The sequence below is a fragment of the Cetorhinus maximus genome, chromosome 15 (assembly GCF_964194155.1).
Source record: "Cetorhinus maximus chromosome 15, sCetMax3.hap1.1, whole genome shotgun sequence".
NCBI lineage: Eukaryota > Metazoa > Chordata > Chondrichthyes > Lamniformes > Cetorhinidae > Cetorhinus > Cetorhinus maximus.
The window spans coordinates 50144747-50165813 of record NC_135893.1 but is presented as its reverse complement, the minus strand read 5'-3'; the positions used below and the strand labels follow the sequence as shown (position 1 = coordinate 50165813).

Below are 21067 nucleotides of genomic sequence, written 5' to 3'. Positions count from 1 at the left end.
GTAAATCCATCTGCCACTTCGTTGCCCATTCTCCTAACCTGTCTAAATCCTTCTGCAGCCTCCCTGCCTCCTCAATACTACCTGTCCCTCCACCTATCTTTGTATCATCTGCAAACTTAGCCAGAATGCCCTCAGTTCCTTCATCTAGATCATTAATGTATAAAGTGAAAAGTTGTGGTCGCAACACTGATCCCTGCGGAACTCCACTAGTCACCGGCCGCCATCCTGAGAAGGACCCCCATATCCCCACTCTCTGCTTTCTGCCAAACAGCCAGTCTTCTATCCATGCTAGTACCTTGCCTCTAACACCATGGGCTCTTATCTTACTGAGCAGCCTCCTGTGCGGCACCTTGTCAAAGGCCTTCTGGAAGTCCAAGTAGATAACATCCTATTATTAACAGTTCTCTCTCCTCAGACATTGTCCTTCTTTCCTTCAAATCTTCCATCGTCACCTCTCTCGTCTAAAAACCAACCCTTCACCCCTTTAACCTTGCAAATTACAACAGCATTCCCAATCTCCCTGTCCTCTCCAAAGTCCTTGAACATGTTGTCACCTGCTGAACTCCATCTTTTCAGGAACTCCATACTTAATCACTCCAATCAGGTTTCGTCCCCTGCCACTGTACCAAAATCGATTTATCAAAGTTACAAGTGACATCCTATGTGACTATGACTAAGGTAGACTATGCCTCCTCGTCCTTCTTGACCTCTCTGCAGCCTTTGACATAGTTGACCACAATATCCTCGTCCAACACCTCTCCACTGTCACCCAGCTGAGTGGGACTGCGCTCATTGGGTTCCATTCTTATCTATCTAATCATAGCCAGAGAATCACTCGCAATTGTTTCTCTTCCTGCTCCCTTAATATTTTCTCTGATATCCCCAAGGATCTCTCCTTGGCCCCCTTCTATTTCTCATCTGCTTGTTACCCCTCAGCTACCTCAACCATAGTACAGCATTAGCTTTCAATTATATGCTGATGACACCTAACTCTCACTCACCACCACCTCTCTCGACCCCTTCACTGTTTCCAAATTGTCAGGATGCTTGACTAATATCCAGTACTGTATGAACAGAAAGTTCTTCCAAATAAATATTGGAAAGACTGTAGCCATTGTCTTCAGTCCCCACCAAAAACTTTATTCGTCTCCATCCCACTCCCAGACAACTGTCTGACTTTGAACTAGGTTGCAAACCTCGGTGTCATATTTGACTCTGAGATAGGCTTCTAACATCACCATCACCAAGACAGCCTATTTCCACCTCAGTAACATTGCCCAACTCTGCACCTGTCTCAGCTCATCTGCTGCTGAAACCCTCACCCATGCCTTTGTTACCTCTAGACTTGACAATTCCAATACATTCCTAGCTGGCCTCCCACATTCTACCCTCCATAAACTTGAGGTCATCCAGGGCTCTGCTGCCTGTGACCTGACATGCGACAAATCCTATTCACCCATCACCTCCTTTACAACATTCCCTAATACCTGCCTCTTTGACCAAGCTTTTGGTATCTGCCCTAATATCTCCTTATATCATTCAGTGTCATATTATGTTTTATATTGTCTCTGTGAAGCACCTTGGATGTTTCATTACGTTAAAAGTGCTATGTAAATGCAAATTGTTGTCATGCTCTCCCCTTTTGTCCATATACTTTGTGTATGCCTCTTTTCATGACTCCACTTTTTACCTTATGTCTTAATAGTGGCTCATTAATATTTAGCAGAATATATTTTGCCTGGGCCGTTGGACACCATGTCAAATGCTTACCATTGCTGCTGTATGTCATTGTTTGCCAATATTTTTCATTTTATTTTCCAAAATTCTACTCTCAGACCATCACAATTGGATTTTCACCAATCTATTACCTTGGTCCTTATCATGCATATGTCCTTCTCAATTATTATCTTAAAGTGTGACATATCATGGTCACTATTACCTAAATGTTCTCCAATTTATACTTCCCTTTATATTAGGGTAGCAAAGATTATTTTTTTAATTTCTATTGTTTCGGAAGAGAACACATTCCAACTGTTTACTCTTTTCCCGTTTTGAATATAACACAATTCCTGGACCAGAATGGTTATTTGGCATTTTGAAAATGTTGAACCTCTTTTAAGGAATATGATTATTCACAATTTCCACAAAAGTTTCATCAAAATGTTTGCATTGAACTCAAGCACGCTTTTGTGATTTGCCTTGACTCATGCTAACACAGCAATGAATGTCTTATTTGTGGGTGGCACTGGACAGTAATATTATCATTCTGACCTTTTTGTTGTCCACACCCATGTCACCAGAAGAGTTCCCACATTAAATACAGCACCAAATAACCAGCTTAAACATTCAACTAAAACATTTGCACGTGGTTTTCATCTAAGTCAGAGCAGGTACATAGACAGCTAAGTCTGAACGTGTAAAACGCAGTAGAACTTAATTTAATTTGTGGAGTTTTAAAAAGCTCCAGAATTTCATAATAAACTTTGACAATCCTCCCGCTCCCTATTGTATCTCTTTACCATTTGCCGTTTCAGGGCACAGCATCACACCCATCCTATCTACACCCATCACTAACTGCACAATCATCATAACTCTAATGTTACTTACAGATACAGAAACCTCCCTTGACAAGAAGATGCCGTGTTTGCTAAGTACAGCCCCCTTTTCAAGCTGAGCTTTCTTCATTTACTAAAGGTAATTATAGACCGGGTGTTTTTTTGTACCAAAATCTTTTAGAAATCTATTAGAATGTAATGTTTGTGTAGCAGAAATGTTCTTTAAAATTAAAGGGAATCCAGGATATGGGGGGGATGAGGGGGGAAGTGGAGTTGAGATAGAACATCAGCTATGATCTATCGAATGATGAAGCAAGCTCTCAGAGCTGTATGGCCTATTCCTGTTCTTATTTCTTATGTAAGTTTAAAGTTGCCTCTCTTCATAGTTAGGTATTTTCTTTGAGCTGACGGCTATTCCATGTAATGGGATCTGTGCTGAGTTTGGAGTCTTCTCACACTCACTTTTATAGAATCTGTTAAAGGGGAAATCGATAATGCTGTATGATCAGACTGTGTCAGCTGGTGAATTAAAATTAAATCTCATTTTAACATTAAATTGCCTTCCCTCAGACAAGGGGGCTGCACTGAAAAACTGAAGTGATGATATAATACCCAGCATAGTGCAGCATAATATTCCAGCCTGCTGTATATTAATTGTATATTATTTGTTTTTAGTTGTATTCAGGTAGTGGCATTAACTGTATAGCAGCAGACTGAAATTGTGGCTGTTGAGGTTTGGAGATGCCTGTTTGTAATGTGTGTCTCTAAATAAAAGCTTATAATTGCGTGAAGACTGGGCTCCTGTTCTATTCTTCACTGCTGGGCTATTTGAAGTGTAAGAGCCAATGGCTTTTTCCACAAAGATGCAAATCAGGACAAACCAGACTGTCGCTGGCACAGGAATAGAGTCTAGTTATGAACAGCCACAAGTTTAAACTAACTAGATTTAGTTCGGTGAACTTTCTCTGAAGTAGTCCTTTAACTGCCAATGCATGTTTGATGGACTGTTAATTACTCCTTAATTCTCTGATCTCATGATTATTGGAGTGGGCCAACTCGTGGAGTACCCTATTCATTAGACTTTATCCTTTTTAAAATTTATTCGTTCAAGGGATGTGGATGTTGCTGGCCAGGCCCGTCCCTATTTGCCCTTGAGAAAGTGGTGGTGAGCCGTCACCCTGAACCGCTGCAGTCCGTGTGGTATAGGTACACCCACAGTGCTGTTAGAGGGGGAGTTCCAGGGTTTTGACTAGTTCTTGAAGACTGTTTTTGCCACAGTCTGGTTTGTCCTGATTTGCATCTTTGTGGAAAAAGCCATTGGCTCTTACACTTCAAATAGCCCAGCAGTGAAGAATAGAACTGCAGCCCAGTCTTCACACAAGTGTGAGCTGATAACACGGGCAATGGGACATCTGGGATCTTAGTGAACGGTGGGACCAATCTCCCCAATCCACGAGATTGAAGGATTGAGAAAGAAACTGGGGAACGACAGAGATGGAAATAGAGTGATTAGAGTCAAACCTGACACAGAGGGATAAGCAAAGTGAGGGAAAGAGAAAGTTTGTATTAAGATAAGGAAAAAGAGGCAAAAAGAAAAAATAAGGAAAGAAAATAAAAATTTTGAACTTACCTAAAAACAATTTATTACCTGCAGGATTAAGGCTTCACAATTTCAATTGCTCCTTTTCTTAGATTGGGGAAGTTGAGTGGCATTAAGTGAATGTAAATCTCGGCATTAAAAGGGTTCTTACGGTTAAGTACCAGCCCTTTCTGTGGCAAGTATAATGACTAATTAATGTGCAAATGCAGCAAATTCATAGGGAGGTTGAGCGAATGCTGCTGTTTTCACAAAGCTAATGGTGAAGCAGCACAAATCGTCCAGCAATTTGTAGAATGGCATTTCTTCCTAAATTCATTAAACTTGTCATTATTTTGCCAGCAAAGCATTTATGGCAAATGCAGTTCAGACACTCTCTTATATATTTTACACTGAAAATTCATTTTAGCTTTAAATATCAAATTATTCCATGCACAAAATAATTTTCTTTTATTCGTTCATGGGATGCAGGCATTTGCTGGCTAGGCCAGCATTTATTGCCTTTGTTCAGAGTACATTTAAGAGTCAACCACATTGCTGTGGGTCTGGAGTCACATGTAAGCCAGACCAGGTAAGGATGGCAGATTTCCTTCCCTAAAGAACATTAGTGAACCAGATATGATTGGGAAAAAGGAAGAATTCATCTTGGGAACCTCAGAAGGGAGAAAAGAGAGATCTTTTTTAGGTAAGGGGAGCAGAACATGATCCTTTTGAGTGATGTGAGAAGATATGCATACCCTTCTGGAAAGACAACATGTAAATATAGGAAATAGAGGACATGGACATGCCCTGTTGTACAAGGCATGAGGGAGGCATGTCTGTCTTTGCTGATTGGGAGGGAAATTGTTGCTCTAGGGGCTTCATAGGTCTGCATGATAAAACACAACAACCTCCAATCACTCCAAGTAACATTGTGAGATCCACATCACTGTTGAATAAAAATTGGGTCAATTTGTCCAGGTTGGACATTTATTGCATTCAATCTTAGGAACTATTGCCTTGTTTCTTTAGATATTTGATTGACTTTAATGAAAACACAAATTGAAATGTATTTCAAAGCAATAAAATTAACATTAATAATACTCAATAATTCAACATATGTGTGTAGATAGAGAGGCAACCTCGGACATGCTAAATAATAATCAAAACATTCTCTAATTGAAAACCAGTTACACCATCACAATAGTAGTTGGGATGAGTTACATAGATGCATTTAAGGGGAAGCTAGATGAGCATATGAGACAGAAGGAATAGCAAGTTATGCTGAGAGTTAGAAAGGAGGAAGTTTAAGTAGACCATAAAGGACAGCATGGACTGGTTGAGCAAATGGCCTATTTCAGTGCTGCATATTCTATATAATTCCAAGTAATATTGCACATTTTAAATAAAGAGCATGTAATAAAATGTGATGGGGGTTTCTGCCTCTATTACCCTCAGGCAGTAAGTTCCAAAACTCCAAACACTTTCTGGGTGAAAACAATTTTAAGCGCCCCTCTATTTTAAATTGACCCTAGTTATTGACCTCTCTGCTAATAGGAAATTGGTCCTTCCTATCCACTCTATCTAGGTTCTTCATAACTTTATACACCTCAATTAAACTTCCCCTCAGCCTCCCCCTCTTGTGAACCCTATCCATGCCCCACCTCTCTCCCATGCAGCCTATTTAATCTTCCCTCGCAGCTAAAATTCTCCATTCTTGGCAATATCCTTGTAAATCCCCTCCATACTCTCTTGAGTGTGATTATAATCCTTCCTGTAACAAAACTGTACACAGGACTCTAGCAGAGGTCTGATTGGTGTTTTATAGCATAACCTTCCTGTTCTTGAACGCTAGTCTTTGATCACTTAGGACAAGTATCCAATATCCCTTGTTAACTATCCTTAATCAGCACCCTTTTCTCCTATAATATAAATTGTTGTGATCGGTTAAAATTTGGCATTCTTGCATTTGTCCTGGTGAGTGTAAGACAAAAAGCTTTAGCAACATGTCTCTCTTTTCAGCAACATTCAAGTTTTGGACTACTGAGTGACCGTTTGCATCCTATCTCCAGGGATATGTGGACTTGCTGCTCAGTGCGGCCGGAGTCTCTCTCCGCTGCTGCGCGGAGCCCGGGTTTGGGGACGGATGTGCGGGGCGGGGGTCATTTGGAGGTTGCACCGCCTTCCGGTGGGGCAGGAGTTTGGGGGGGAGCGGTTTTCTCGGTGCACCCGCGGTGTTCGGTGCCGGGTTGTAGTTGTTTAGTCGGGAGGGGGTTTCACTCCCAGGCGCTGAGGGGATGTTTGTGAGGAGAGGCCGCCATGGGCTCTAGGGCGATCCGGCACCGGCCGCTCCGCCTCCATAACAACCGGCGGCCCGAGCCCGGGGTAAAGCCAGACCCGGAGGGAGAGAAACCCCGGTAACCCCCTCACCCTCGGGTAACCCCCTCACCCTCGCCTCCGTTAACCCTCCGCCACTATAATTCCCTCCCACATACCCCCCTCCCTCTGCAAACCCGTGCCTTCCTCCCCGCCCCCCGGTAATCCCCATCTCGTTTTCCCGTCCCCCCCATCCCCCCCCATAACCGCTGTCCTCCTATTCCCATCCCCCAGCAGCCTTCCCCTTTGCCCTGGTACCCCACCCCGCCGGGCCCCTGCAATCACTGCTGATCCTGCTGCACCAGGGTGTTTAATGCTGGAGTTTAAACCAATGGAAAGAGAGAGAAATGTGTCCCCAATGCAGTAAAACAGCAGCAGCCTACTTGTAAGTGGATATCAATGTGCACTAGTGCTGTGTTTTTGCAAGGAATGTTTATGATATTGTGTAGATGGAATGGTTGCAGCACAGGAGGAAGCCATTTGGCCTGTTGTCTCTGTGCTGGCTTTCTGCTGGAGCAGCTCGAGTAATCCCACTGCCCTGCCTTTCCCGATCACCCTGAAGGTAGAATGAGGCGGGGAAATACAAAATAATGAATACAGTTCTAAAAGGGGTTCAGAGGGAACTTGAGGGGTTTAGGTGCACAAATCATTCAAGGTGGCAGGGCAGGTTGAGAAAGCGGTTAATAAGGCATACAGGATACTATGCTTTATAATTGGAGACATAGAGTAAGTATAAATGCAAGGAAGTTATGGTGATTTTTTTATGAAACTACTGTTTGGCCTCAACTGGAGTTTTGGGTTGAATTCTGTGCTCCACACTTTAGATGTGAAAACAGTGGAGAGGTTGTAGGAAAGATTTACAAGAATGGTTCTGGGATATATAGATTTATGTCTGTGTGTATATTTGCTGTTGGCATCAAGAATATGTGATCAACAGAAGTCATGCAGATAAAAGCAAAAAGCTGCCGATGCTGGAAATCCAAAACAAAAACAAAAATACCTGGAAAAACTCAGCAGGTCTGGCAGCATCTACGGAGAGGAGCACAGTTAACGTTTCGAGTCCGAATGACCCTTCAACAGAACTAAGTAAAAATAGAAGAGAGGTGAAATATAAGCTGGTTTAAGGGGGGTGGTGGGGCAAGAAGAGCTGGATAGAGGGCCAGTGATCGGTGGAGATAACCAAAAGATGTCACAGGCAAAAGGACAAAGAGGTGTTGAAGGTGGTGATATTACCTAAAGGAATGTGCTAATTAAGGGTAGAAAGCAGGACAAACAAGATACAGATAGCCCTGGTGGGGTGGGGGGAAGGGATCAAAATAGGCTAAAAGGTAGAGATAAAACAATGGATGGAAATACACTTAAAAATAATGGAAGTAGGTGGGAAAAGAAAAATCTATATAAGTTATTGGAAAAAAACAAAAAGGAGGGGGGAAATCGGAAAGGGGTGGGGATGGAGGAGAGAGTTCATGATCTAAAATTGTTGAACTCAATATTCAGTCCGGAAGGCTGTAAAGTGCCTAGTCGGAAGATGAGGTGCTGTTCCTCCAGTTTGCCTTGAGCTTCACTGGAACAATGCAGCAGGCCAAGGACGGACATGTGGGCATGAGAGCAGGGTGGAGTGTTGAAATGGCAAGCGACAGGGAGGTCTGGGTAATGCTTGCGGACAGACCGAAGGTGTTCTGCAAAGCGGTCACCCAGTCTGCGTTTGGTCTCTCCAATGTAGAGGAAACTGCATTGGGAGCGACGAATGCAGTAGACTAAGTTGAGGGAAGTGCAAGTGAAATGCTGCTTCACTTGAAAGGAGTGTTTGGGCCCTTGGACGGAGAGGAGAGGGGAAATAAAGGGGCAGGTGTTGCACCTTCTGCGGTTGCATGGGAAGGTGCCGTGGGAGGGGGTTGAGGTGTAGGGGGTGATGGAGGAGTGGACCAGGGTGTCCCGGAGGGAACGATCCATGCAGAATGCCGCCGGGGGGGGTGAAGGGAAGATGTGTTTGGTGGTGTCATCATGCTGGAGTTGGCGGAAATGGCGGAGGATGATCCTTTGAATACGGAGGCTGGTGGGGTGATAAGTGAAGACAAGGGGGACCCTATCAGGTTTCTGGGAGGGAGAAGAAGGTGTGAGGGCGGATGCGCGGGAGATGGGCCAGACACGGTTGAGGGCCCTGTCAACCACCGTGGGTGGAAAACCTCGGTTAAGGAAGAAGGAAGACATGTCAGAGGAACTGTTTTTGAAAATGGCATCATCAGAACAGATGCGACGGAGGCGAAGGAATTGAGAGAATGGGATGGAGTCCTTACAGGAAGCGGGGTGTGAGGAGCTATAGTCGAGGTAGCTGTGGGAGTCAGTAGGCTTGTAATGGATACAAGCCTGCTAATAGAAGTCATGCAGAGTTGAACATACAGACCATGTTCCTTTTTAAGCATGATATCAATCCTGATAAATGGCAATAGATCTATCATGCTAAAATAAAGAAATGGTATTCCAAGTTATGCCAATTCAGTCTTTTTTTTTGCCTGACATCTCCATTTTTTTATTGTTGCTTCCTCTCATAGAAATCTAGAATAACGCAAGTTTGGCACTCTTGTGTGCATTTATATTTTATTTCCATATGTTTCTATACATTTTATTGCACATATTAACTAGAAGTAAGGTAGCTGAAGCCTCCAACAGATGGAGGAGTGGTGAATTCAATATTTACAACAGAGGTGATAGATTGAACGAGATTGCAGACTTAATCTGAGCTGGAGCTATGAAGGGATTTGCAAACTGGTATGCTGGTTTTGAATTCAGTGCATTGGTGGAAAGAGATCCAGTAGTGGGTGGCTTGATGAACGATATGATGGGCAAATGACAGTGTAATCGCAGCAGTTTTGACAGGTTGGAATTTGTTGAGTTCAGGATTGAGGAAGACATTTTAAGGGATTGAAAACATAGATAATGATATCACGGAGAGATCAAGGGGGAAATAACGACTCTCAGTTCTCACAGGGAATGCCGTTGGTGACTTTAACGGAGGCAGTCTGAATGTGGCAGAGAGGATGGTTGGATAGGAGATTGCAAAGTGTAGAAACAGCAGGTTGAAACCGGGGGTAGAAACTAGAGGGGACATAGACGGTTGGGATTATTTCCACTCGAAGAGAAAAGTCAAAGAAGGGATTTTAAATTATCTGGTGTTTAATTGGGTGAATAGAAAAGGCTATTTCTTATGTTTAGCAGATCACTGGTGAGGGTGTCATCAGTTTAAAATTGTTACTGAGAGTGAGGAGAGGTTAAGAGAACATTAAGACATAGAATGCTTTTCTGCAAGGTTTTGAAAGCAGAGGAGAATATAGGGCTACAGGGAGCAAATCGGGCAATGGGATTTGTTTTGTATTGTTCCAGCAAAGAATATGTAATAGCCACTCTCTCTGTGTAAATGTATTTGGTTCTACACAGTCATTTGAAACGGTCATTTTGGGCATGGAGAATACAGAGCTGGATTGCAATGACTCCTGCAAGCACCTTGGAGATGAGCAGGCTTGATAATAGAAAGGTAGTTGGGGAGGGTGGAAGGATCAGGGTGTGAAGGGGAGGGAAGGATAATTCTCATGAAGGAAATGAGTCTGCCCAAGGTAAAGTTGGAGGTGATAAAGTGATGGACAGAGTTGCACGTGGCAGGGAAATTGTAGGGTGGAAGGGATTGGGAAGGAGAAGACTTTAATGAATGAGGCAAGATAATAGCCTTTGAAACAAAGAAGCCCACAAGCTCCTTGCACTTGACATTGCAGGAGCGGTAGAGGCAGAGTGAGATGCTTGATCATTCAAAAAAGAATTGTCCTTGCCCTCTAGGATAACCTTGTTTGTATATTGTAAGAGTTAAATCAGCAGATTATTTTAATATGCCCTTGGGGAGCACAGGTTTACAACCAATCTTGTTTCTGCTCAGAGATGTACACAAACCAGGGATCAGTGAGTAGCAATGACCCTAGTTGATTTTGCCCAGGGCACTGAGGGTAATGTTTAACACTGTTACGGCCATGCTGACTGTGATCAATCTCTGGATTGACAAATTAAGATTAGGGAGAAAGTGCCATTTTAATTGTATTGATTGCAGTCTATAATGCAGCATGAAATGTATTTGACAAAAAAAGACAATTTTCCTTACAGATCAGTCTTTCAGATGCAACCATTTCAGTAACTATATCTCGGATTTTATTTTTTACAGACAAAGCCAGGAATTTGTGAAGTTATAACATGGTTATCAAAGTGTTCTTTCCGAGTTGCTGCCCTGAAGCAGAAAGTGGCCTCCTGATAGGTCGTTGGATTCCAGAGCAGAATGCTGCAGTTGTCCTGGCAGTTATTCACTATCCTTTCATCCCTGGCCAAGTGAAACAATACCTTGTGCAGATTAGGGAGGTGACTAAGGTAAATGTCTCTGTGCTTGGGTCCTGGAGCAGCCATTATTCTCAGGCAAAGAAAGACCTCAGCCAGTTCCTGGAAGATCTGAGTTCCATCTTTCCACATGATCTCTGGTTCCAGTTGACGCAAGAGAAAGAAAATAAATTCGTTTTCGACTATCGACTGGTTCAACAAGGCAGTAAGAATGACAAGGAAAATGTTATCTTAATCCACTATGATCAACGCAAGGTTATGCTGTCAAAGTTACATTGTTTGGACACTAAAACCCCAGAGGACAACCGTAACGCCGGAGTAAAGTCAAAAGCTTTTGCCTCAGATTTTGCCACCATATTTGATACTGTTGCTAAATGCGAGCTATTATTTATGATTGATAAATATGATGAGACACCAATTAAGTTTACTCACTGGCAGTCAGAAGGACGAGAAGCTAGTATTGTTGTCGAACTTGTGAAGCAAGCATCAGTACCTGTGTGTGTGGTACTTTCCCTCCTGCTGTCATTTATATCTAGTATCTGCAAAAGCAGGTAATTGATATTGGAGAAAATATGAAAATGTGTAGACTAATGTTGAGAGCTTATATTGCAGACTTTGTGGGAACCAGGTGCCGCCTGTTGAACTCTTGCACTTATGACTTTTTTTTAGTACCTGTCCAACACAATGTTTACCTTTTGAGGTTTGATTTCAAGAAACCTCTGGAGGTGAAGGGTGCTAGCACAGTCCACCATTCATACTCCATTTTAACTTGAGATAGCTGGAATTTGCATTCATTACCTTCAGTATGTGAAACTGGAATAATCAGTGCAGGTTATAGTGGCCATTAAGATTTCACAATACGCAGAACCTCATAAAGCATCTTTCAAACACATTTTTAATCTTGAGTAACCTTGAATGCAAATACAGTCTACTTTATAAAAGCAATTATATTTTAACACTACTTCTTTAACTCTGTACTTTATAAATTACACAATAAGAAATTAGGAAATTGGAGGGTGAAATATACTGTTCAGTGTTGGGGCAGAGTGGAGGGGGTTTTGCTTTGCATTTAACCTGTACTGTCCCTAATTAGTGGCAGCTGTTGACAAGATTAGAAAAATGTTACTAAAACAAGTCTAAAGTTTAAAAAGCAAAAGTTCAAGAAGTCCCAATCTATTTCCCAGCAAACTGGGTTGATCTGGGAGCTTCGTAGGATAGAGGCTGAGAAGCTGTTTTGACTGGCTGGACAGTCCAGACATAGGGGGCAGCTTCATGATTAGGTGTCTTTTTTTAATTATTTCATGGGACATGGGGAGTTTTTACAGCCCATTCTTAATTGCCGTTGAGAAGGTGGTGGTGAGCTGCCACCTTGAACCACTGTGGTCCATGTGGTGTAGGTACACCCACAGTGCTGTTGTGGAGTGAGTTCCAGGATTTTGACCCAGCGACAGTGAAGGAATGGCGATATATTTCAGTCAGGCTGGTGAGTGGCTTGGAGGGAAACTTGCAGGTGGTGGTGCTCTCATGCATCTGCTTCCCTTGTCCTAAGTGGTAGAGGCCCTGGGTTTGGAAGGCGCTATCGACAGAGCGTTGGTGAGTTGCTGCAGTGCATCTTGTAGATGGTGCACACTGCTGCCACTGTGTGGTGGAGGGAGTGGATGTTGAAGGTGATGGATGGGGTGCCAGTCAAGCAGTCTGCTTTGTCCTGGATAGTGTTGAGCTTCTGCAGAGTTGTTGGAGCTGCACTGATTCAGGCAATTATCCAATTATTTTCATTCACAACAGTGGTGAGGAGAAATTTCTTCACTTGGAGTAGTGTAAATCTTCAGAATTCTCTACCCCAGAGGGCTACGGCCATTCAATCGTTTATATTCAAGACTGAGATTGATAGATTTTTGCAAGGGATATGAGATATGTGGAGATATGTGGTAGAAATTCAGCCATGGTCATATTGAATGATGGAGCAAGCTTGATGGGCCACATGGTCTCCCCCTCCTCCTCATTTCTTACCTTCTCATGTAAGGTGCCATAACAAGACCTGCTACTGCAAAACAAGCTGCCTTGTTTGGTGCTGGCTGCCTGATGGTACTCAGACGAAATAACCTGCTCATAGTCAGGAAACATTTGAAGCTCATTTATTTCTGCAATTGTTTTATCAGTCTGCTTGAAATGTAAGAGTCATTCGCATTTCAAGATCAGATGACTCCACAAATTTGACGGTAATCAAAATGATAGCTCTTCTAAAATTCACACTTTAAGTTGGATCACCTCTCTTTTTGAGGTTTTAAAAAAGGTTTTCTGTTTATTACAGTGAAATAGGTTTGCCCTGATAAATGTAACATTTTTTAACTTTTTGGACAATTTTGTCAGTATCCTCTACCTCCAGTACAACACAAGTTAAATTCAGAGTGAAATTTCCTCTTCTCTGCTACACAAATGTGCCTTAAGTATAGCCTCAGAAGAATATCCTCTGCTGTACCACTATAATATCAGAAATTTCCCACATCAATCAGTTTGCGTGAGTTTGTCAAATTGGAAACAGCTTTATGGCATTCGAACAAAGAGGGAGACAGATCCAGCTAATTTCATGTCAGACCCTTAAGGCTAGCAAGTAGGAGAATTTATATCTCTCAAATTTTGGGGAGAAGGAGTATAATGTGGGAAAATGTGAGGTTCTCCACTTTGACAAGAAGAATAGAAATGTAGTATATTATGTAAATGGAGAGAGACTGCAGTATGCTGCAGTACAGAGGGACCTGGATGTCCTTGTACACGAATCACAAAAAGTTAGCTTGCAGCTGCAGCAAGTAATTAGGAAGGAAAATAATGTTGGCCTTTATTGCAAGGGGGATGGAGTATAAAAGTAGGAAATCTTGCTACAACTGTACAGGGCATTGGTGAGACTGCACCTAGAGTACTGTGTATAGTTTTGGCCTCCTTCCTTAAGGAGGGATATGCTTGCTTCGGAAGCAGTTCAGGCAAGGTTCACTAGGCTGATTCCTGGGACGAAGGGGTTGTCTTATGAGGTAAGGTTGAGCAGGTTGGGCCTATACTCATTAGAGTTTAGAAGAATGAGAGGTAATCTTATTGAAACACATTGTAAGTGTGGAGACTCGTTCCTTTAGGTTGTAATTTAGGTTGGAGATTGTTTTTATAGAAACAAATTTGACATTTTAACAACCTTACTTTTCCTTTCTGCCTCCTTTTTAGTTCTCTTAATTCAATCTTTCTTTCCTTCTCTTTATTTTTCTTTCTGTACGTGATTGGGCGTCATGTTCACCCACTCTTAATTCAGCTATGATCTCAGTCCCTCACCCTTTTTAATTTTTAATCCTTCAGTCTCACTGGTTAAGGGGTTGCATGCTTCACCCCATTGTTCACCGTGGTACCAGATGCCCTATTGTCCACCATGGTACCAGATGCCCTATTGTCCTCACTGCATTGTTATAAGTTCACACATCCAGCTAATTTGTGAACAAAAAATTTAAAACCTAAAGGTACCTGAGTAGGTCTAACTAATGGAGCATGCAGCGAGGTACCCTGTTCCAGCAAAATGTGGGCCATTTATCTGTACAATCTTGATAAGGTAAAAATTTAATCTTTATACTGCTTTTAGCATTGTATGTAATTTATTCAGTAAGCAAAGGAATTATTGAGCACAAGCCATTTAAGTTGCACAACTAGCTTTTTAAATTGCTGTTTTAAAATATAGCTACAAAGTTCACCACTATAATAAATCATAAAATAAACATCTTTCCAATTTTTGACATTTCAAGGACAGGTAAACATCTTAATTTAGAATTTACTGTACTGTTTATATTATGCATGAGAGATTAAAGAATGTTCTTTTTGTCCTTTTGCTGTAGAGCATTAAACATATGGCCTCTGCGTTTTTTATGGAGCAAGCTCTCAACCTGTGTACAGCTTGCACATCGCTTGGATCACTTGCAGACAATCACAAGTACTACAAAAGCACAGAATCACTCAGAGTTTATGAGGTACAGGAGGTTTGGCTTTTTTCCTTAATGAGAATAAACATGATGCCTAACTTGTTAATGTTGCAAACGCTGTGACAATTGAGTGCATGCTCAAGTTCTGATTAAGAGCAGCTGATATGAATTGGGGAAGGTTAGGGCGCACATTTAAGAAGCACTTTCCGTCTGTGTGGGAAAACTGTGTAGAAGGGAAAAGTAGCCTTTTTTTAATACCTGTTCATGGGATGTGGGTGTTGTTGGCTAGGCCAGCATTTATTGCCATCCCTTATTGCCCTTGAAGGTGGTGGTGAGCTGCCTTCTTGAACCGCTGCAGTCCATGTGGTGTAGGTACACCCACAGTGCTGTTAGGGAGGGAGTTCCAGGATTTTGATCTTAAATGAATGCAAATCTTGGCCTTGAAAGGATCCTTTATAGTTAAGTACTAGCACTTTCTGCAGTGAGTATAATTGCTAACTAATGCACAAACACAGCAAATTAATCCTTAATCAGCACCATTGGGGGTGTGGGACAGGTAGAGCTTGATAGGTGGCCAGTGATAGGTGGAGGCCAAGAAGAGACTGCCAAATATATCATAGACAAAAGGACAAAAGGGGTTGACGGGGGGAACCCACCCCACCCCCACTACAGCCATCTGCCACTAACTTGTCCTGCTTGCTACCCTTAATGTCCCCATTAGCACATCCTTTAGATAATATCACCACCTTCAACGCTCCTTTGTCCTTTTGTCTATGACATCTTTGGCAGTCTCTTTGGCCTCCACCTATCACTGGCCCCTTATCGAGCTTTACCTGGCCTGTCCCCCTCCCTGTCTCCACACCCACCCCCCCCCCCCCCCCCCCCAAAACACCAGCTTATACTTCATCTCATTTCTATATGTCTTAGTTCTGATGAAGGGTCATACGGACTCGAAACGTCAACATTTGCTCCACACAAGTGCCAGGCAGTGACCATCTCTAACGAGCGAATCCAACCGTCTCCCCTTGACATTCAATGGCATTACCATCACTGAATCCCTCACTATCAACATCCTGAGGATTACCATTGACCAGAAACTGAACTAGACAAAACCTATAAATGCTGTGGCGACATGAGCAGGTCAGAGGCTGGGAATTCTAGTCTATAATGCACCTCCTGACTCCCCAAAGCCTGTCCACTACCTTCAAGGCACAGGCCAGGAGTGTGATAGAATACACTCTACTTGCCTGGATGAGTGCAGCTCCAACAACACTCGAGAAGCTCAACAACATCCAGGACAAAGGCAGCCCGCTTGATTGACACCCCATGCACAAACATTCACTCCCTCCACCACCAACACACAGTGGCAGTGGTGTGTACCATCTATAAGATGCACTGCAGCAACTCGCCAAGGCTCCTTCGACAACACCTTCCAAACCCACGACCACAACCACCTAGAAGGACGGAGCAGCAGATGCATGGGAACACCACCACCTGCAAGTTCCCCTCCAAGCCACACACCATCATGACTTGGCACTATATAGCAGTTCCTTCCCTGCTGCAGCACTGTGGGTGTACATAGTCCACATGGACTGCAGCGTTTCAAGAAGGTGGCTCACCACCACCTCGAGGGTAATTAGGGATGAGCAATAAAAATGTTGGCCTAGCCAGCAACACCCACATCCCATGAACGAATGAAAAAACAATGTGAAGTGTTAGAACTTCTATTAGACACATTTGTGAAGATGTTCACCTGGCTATTAAGGTATGCATAGCTTGTAATTCCACAACTAGCTTTCTTGCTATTGAGCTATAATTTTACTAACCTTAATTACTGGGATCAGCTGCATCCAGTTTGCTATGCTAAAGCATTACAATATTTGCATTTTGCCCTTCTAAACTGTGTCAACTTGTACCAATATATTGGCACTTTTTGGTTAGAGGACAATTTGCCTTTCGGAATTGGTCATTTTTGACTACATTAGATGACTAGGCACAGATCTATACCACATCCTGTTGGCTGAGAAAGACTTTGAATTCAGAGATATGGGAAAGAAAGACTTAAAAAAAAACTTTTGTGGGGGAATAAATAGGTTTTTGGCATAGTTTTTTTCAAGGAGGTCTGGTATGACTACAGTCAGAGATTGAGGAGTCAGGAGAAGTAATGGAATTGATTGCAAACTGGCTACAAAACAGGAGACAGACTAGAGCTAAAGGTGGTAGCTCTGGCAGGCAGAAGGTAGGAAATGGGACCGGGGGTTGCTTAAATTTAAACAATTTGGACTCTGGAATCAGAAGTACACTATAAATAACTAATACAGAGGAAAACTGATACTATACAAGACAGCATTATGTAATCAGCTTGCAGAACAGGCATGTAAATGGCAAATTAATTTCAAGATGGATAAGTGTGAGGTGGTACATTTTGGTAGGAGGAATAAAGAGGTCACCTACTTCTTGGAAGGTAAGAGACTAAATGGGGTAGAAGCACAAAGGGATTTACGGGCACAGATTCACTAATCAAAATGTAGGGGCACAGGTTAACAAAGCCATTAAATATGCAAACACATTGGGATTCATTTCTAGAAGAATAGAATTCAAAAGCAAAGATGTTATGTTAAAATTGTGTAGAACCTTGGCTAGACCATATTTGGAGTGCTGGCCTCCATGTTACAAAAAGGATATAGAAGCACTAGAGAGTGTGCAAAAGATTTGCAAGGTCAATACCAGAACTGAGGGGTCCAATTATCAAGAAAGAAATATTTAACAGGCTGCAGTTCTTTTCAGTTGAGATCTTCAAAATTATTAGTTGTTATGTAGTTTGACAGGGTAGACTGTGTTCTGGTATAGTGTATATATATGCTATTTTACCTTTTTTTGCCCTCATTCTCTCCTCAAAGATGTTAACACCTGCTGAGGTATGTTTCCACAGCTAACAGTCACCCCCTGACATCTTTCCCAAGTGACCATTCTTCATGTGTAAATCTAGATACCTGATTGTTAAGCTATTGAACTATGGGTCCACTGCAGTTGAGCTCAATCGTGCCCTCACATGATGTCCACACAAGCACTTTTCAACATAGGTCAAAGTATATAGCAACAATGTGTGTGTGTGAGATCACAGAGGCATTCACATAATAGTTTGTTAGTGCAGATGACCAAAACTTGGCCAAAGAGGTCAGTTTTAAGTGTCTTAAAAGAGGTTAAGAGGCAAAGAAATTTCGTAAGGTAGTTTCAAGGCTTAGGGCCTAGGCAAAAATTGTCCACAAATTGTGGAGTGATCGGAATTAGAGGAATTCAGATATCTCAGAAGGTTGCAGGTGATTACAGAGATAGGGAGGAGTGAGGTGATGAAGTAATTTGAAAACAAGGTTGAGAATTTGAAAATCGAGATGTTGTTTAACAGGAAGCTGTTGTAGGTCAGCGAGCAGAGGGATGATGGATGAATGGCATTTGATGCAAGTTAGGACATGGACAGCAGAGCTTTGGATGAGCTCACGTTGACAGGTAGAATGTGGGAGGCCAGGCCCTTCGACAGCTGAAGAGCTGAGGCAATCGATGATGGGTCCTTGGCTGCCTCTCCCACGCCAGCTGAGTGACCATGTCATCGTGTGGAATAATAGTTCTAATAGAATTGTCTTTTTTTTTTTGAAGATTGAGTGATCATTACAGTGGTGTAGTGGGAATGTCACTGGACTAGTAATCCAGAGTTCAAATCCCACCATGGCAGCTGGTGGAATTTAAATGCAATTAATAAAAATCTGGAATTGAAAGCTAGTCTCAGTAATGATGACCATGAGACAATCATGAATTGTCATTAAAACCCAGCTGGTTTACTAATGTCCTTCAGGGAAGGAAATCTGCCCTCTTTACCTGGCCTGGCCTACATGTGACTCTAGACCCACAGCAATGTGATTGATTTTTAACTGCCCTCTGAAATGGTCTAGCAAATCAGTCAGTTGTAGCAGTTAGGGATGGGTAGCAAACGCTGACCTTGCAATTAAAAATTAATTTTAAATAGCAAAAAAAATTGGAGAGAAAATTTGGAAAGGAGTTGTATGTATGTACAGTACCAACCATAGTGAATAAGCTATTTAATTTTAACCTTGTGTCTATCAACATCTTTATCATTTGTGGGGTTTTATTTTTTGTTCTTGAAAGTATTTTGAGTGGCCTGAGAATCTATTTCATGATCTCCAAACAACCTCAGATAATTTTCACCGTTCTGGTAACCTTATCATTTGGCATTATATTATCAACTATTCACTAAACCTCTACATCTTATATTTGATAAGACAGCATTTTCTATATGTTGGAAACATTTTATATTTTCTTCTAGAAAAGCCAACCTCTTTGTTTCATTCCTAATTGATGTGGGTCTTGGATTGTTGCTCATCTCTTGGCTTTATCAGAAGAATCGAATTGGCCAGTTAGCGGATGCCCTCGTTCCAGTCGCAGATGTAAGAAATTTTGTATCTGTTATTGGTTTGAAAAATGTGAACTGTTGAGAGAACCTTTGATACCATTTTTATATTCTTGTACAGATTTTAATTTGTAAAGTTTTAGTGAGTGATCTCTAATGGCTTGGTAAGTGGCTGAATGACACAGGAAGGAGTCAGGTTTAATCTCTGATCTTTGCTGGGTTAATTGGCCTCAGAAAATGACTTTTGAAATATCAAAGATAGTAATCCTGCTCCAGATTACTATCCAACAAACTGAAAAATATGGATATGCACATTTTAACAGGATTAGTTTGACAATGATATCCACCCCTTTCTATGGCCAAGTAGTCTGCAGGCACTCACTGTAAAAATTCAGACAAATAGTGACCTCATACTTGTGAGTATCAGGTTTCTTTGGAACACTGCATCGGCAAAGAGTCATTGCTTTTAGAAGGAGAAAGGGGAAAAGGATCTAGACAATTTGGATTAAAAATTGGAAATGACTCAGAAAACAATCTCAACTAACAATCAGTTTAAATCTCAATCTCTAATCACTTGCACACAGGATTTTGCATAGAATTTACAGCCCAGGAACAGGTCATTTGGCCCAGTTAGTCTATGCTGGTGTTTGAGCTTCCTCCCACACTGCCTCATCTAATACAATCAACATATCTTTCTATTCCTTTCTCTCTCATGTATTTATCTAGCTTCCCCTTAAAAGCACCAGAAACCTTCAAAAAGATTGTAGGGAGCCACTTACGAAAGAAATATCCAGCCTAACTTACAATATGGTCCTAATCTTATATATTGTATCTTTAGATAATTGGGCAGTACAGGTACGTAAACATAAGATGTTCAGATTGCCTGTAACCAAAAGGCTCATTTAGAATGTGAATTTTTCTTGGGTGAATTGCCCAAGCAGCACTACAGATTTGAGCCAAGGAACAGCTCTGGCACTATGCTTATAGACTTTATCTTCTCCCACTCCTGATCAAGGAAAGCATTTTGAATTTGGGGAGTTTGCTTGTTTCTTGGGAGAGGGAAGAAGAAACACAGAAGTTGGATATTTCTTTGAAAAAGGTGACCATTGCAATTGCTCTTGGGGATTTATAAGGGGGGGAAAAGTATCTTGGTTCGTAATTACAACATAGGAGTCCTCCTGTGATTTGAGTTCAGCCTATATTTGTTCCCAAAAGCTGAATTTAAAAGAGAGCAGCTTTGACTCACCGTTATGGAGTGCAGAATATACTTAGATCATGTTAATTGTTCATACAAGTGTCCAGTTTTAGCCATGTGACGAGAGCAAGTAAAGTTTGGCAGCAGAATCGCTACACATTCTCAAGTGGTATACGGCAGTGAAGGACAACCTGTAAGGGGACCATACACATAGAAGAAGACATTAAATTAGACAAAAACTAACAAAATATGAATTTTGTGAAGAATATTAAATTTGTGATTAGCATCTAATAGTGTGTTAAACTACATTTGAACTGAAGTAGTGGTTTGAAACTAAATTGTGTTACAAATGTAGCTACAGTTACTAGTCTCAGGCAACATCAGTAGAGTAAATAGTGTAAATAACAGCAGTGCATCAAGCTCAATGGCAACGGACTACTCGCCAACCAGTTAACATTTAATGTTTAAAAAGCATGACTGAAATGTTATTGCCCAGCCAACAATAAAAGCATTGACAATAAATGCTTAACCACACTTGATCGCCTGAGAATTTTTAAAACATGGTTTCACCAGGCTGGAATGTGGAATTTAAGTCTGGTAAGTGTTTTCCATGCCAAAATT

The 21067-nt window shown here is 41.8% G+C and overlaps 1 protein-coding gene across 4 annotated transcripts in view; it reads left to right on the top strand.

The window, feature by feature from the left end:
• The first annotated feature begins 2607 nt into the window (after positions 1 to 2607).
• The window catches only part of pigq (phosphatidylinositol glycan anchor biosynthesis, class Q), a 43650-nt gene continuing 25190 nt past the window's right edge, over positions 2608 to 21067 (top strand). For 3 of the 4 annotated variants that reach the window (XM_078558389.1, XM_078558390.1, XM_078558387.1), the window contains exons 1-4: positions 6700 to 6892; positions 10712 to 11429; positions 14745 to 14876; positions 19168 to 19288. In XM_078558389.1, the coding sequence (XP_078414515.1) occupies positions 10741 to 11429; positions 14745 to 14876; positions 19168 to 19288 (942 nt within the window). In that variant the 5' untranslated portion in view covers positions 6700 to 6892; positions 10712 to 10740. Of the gene's footprint in view, positions 2695 to 6699; positions 6893 to 10711; positions 11430 to 14744; positions 14877 to 19167; positions 19289 to 21067 lie in introns of those variants that run through there. The other variant, XM_078558388.1, reaches the window with a different exon arrangement.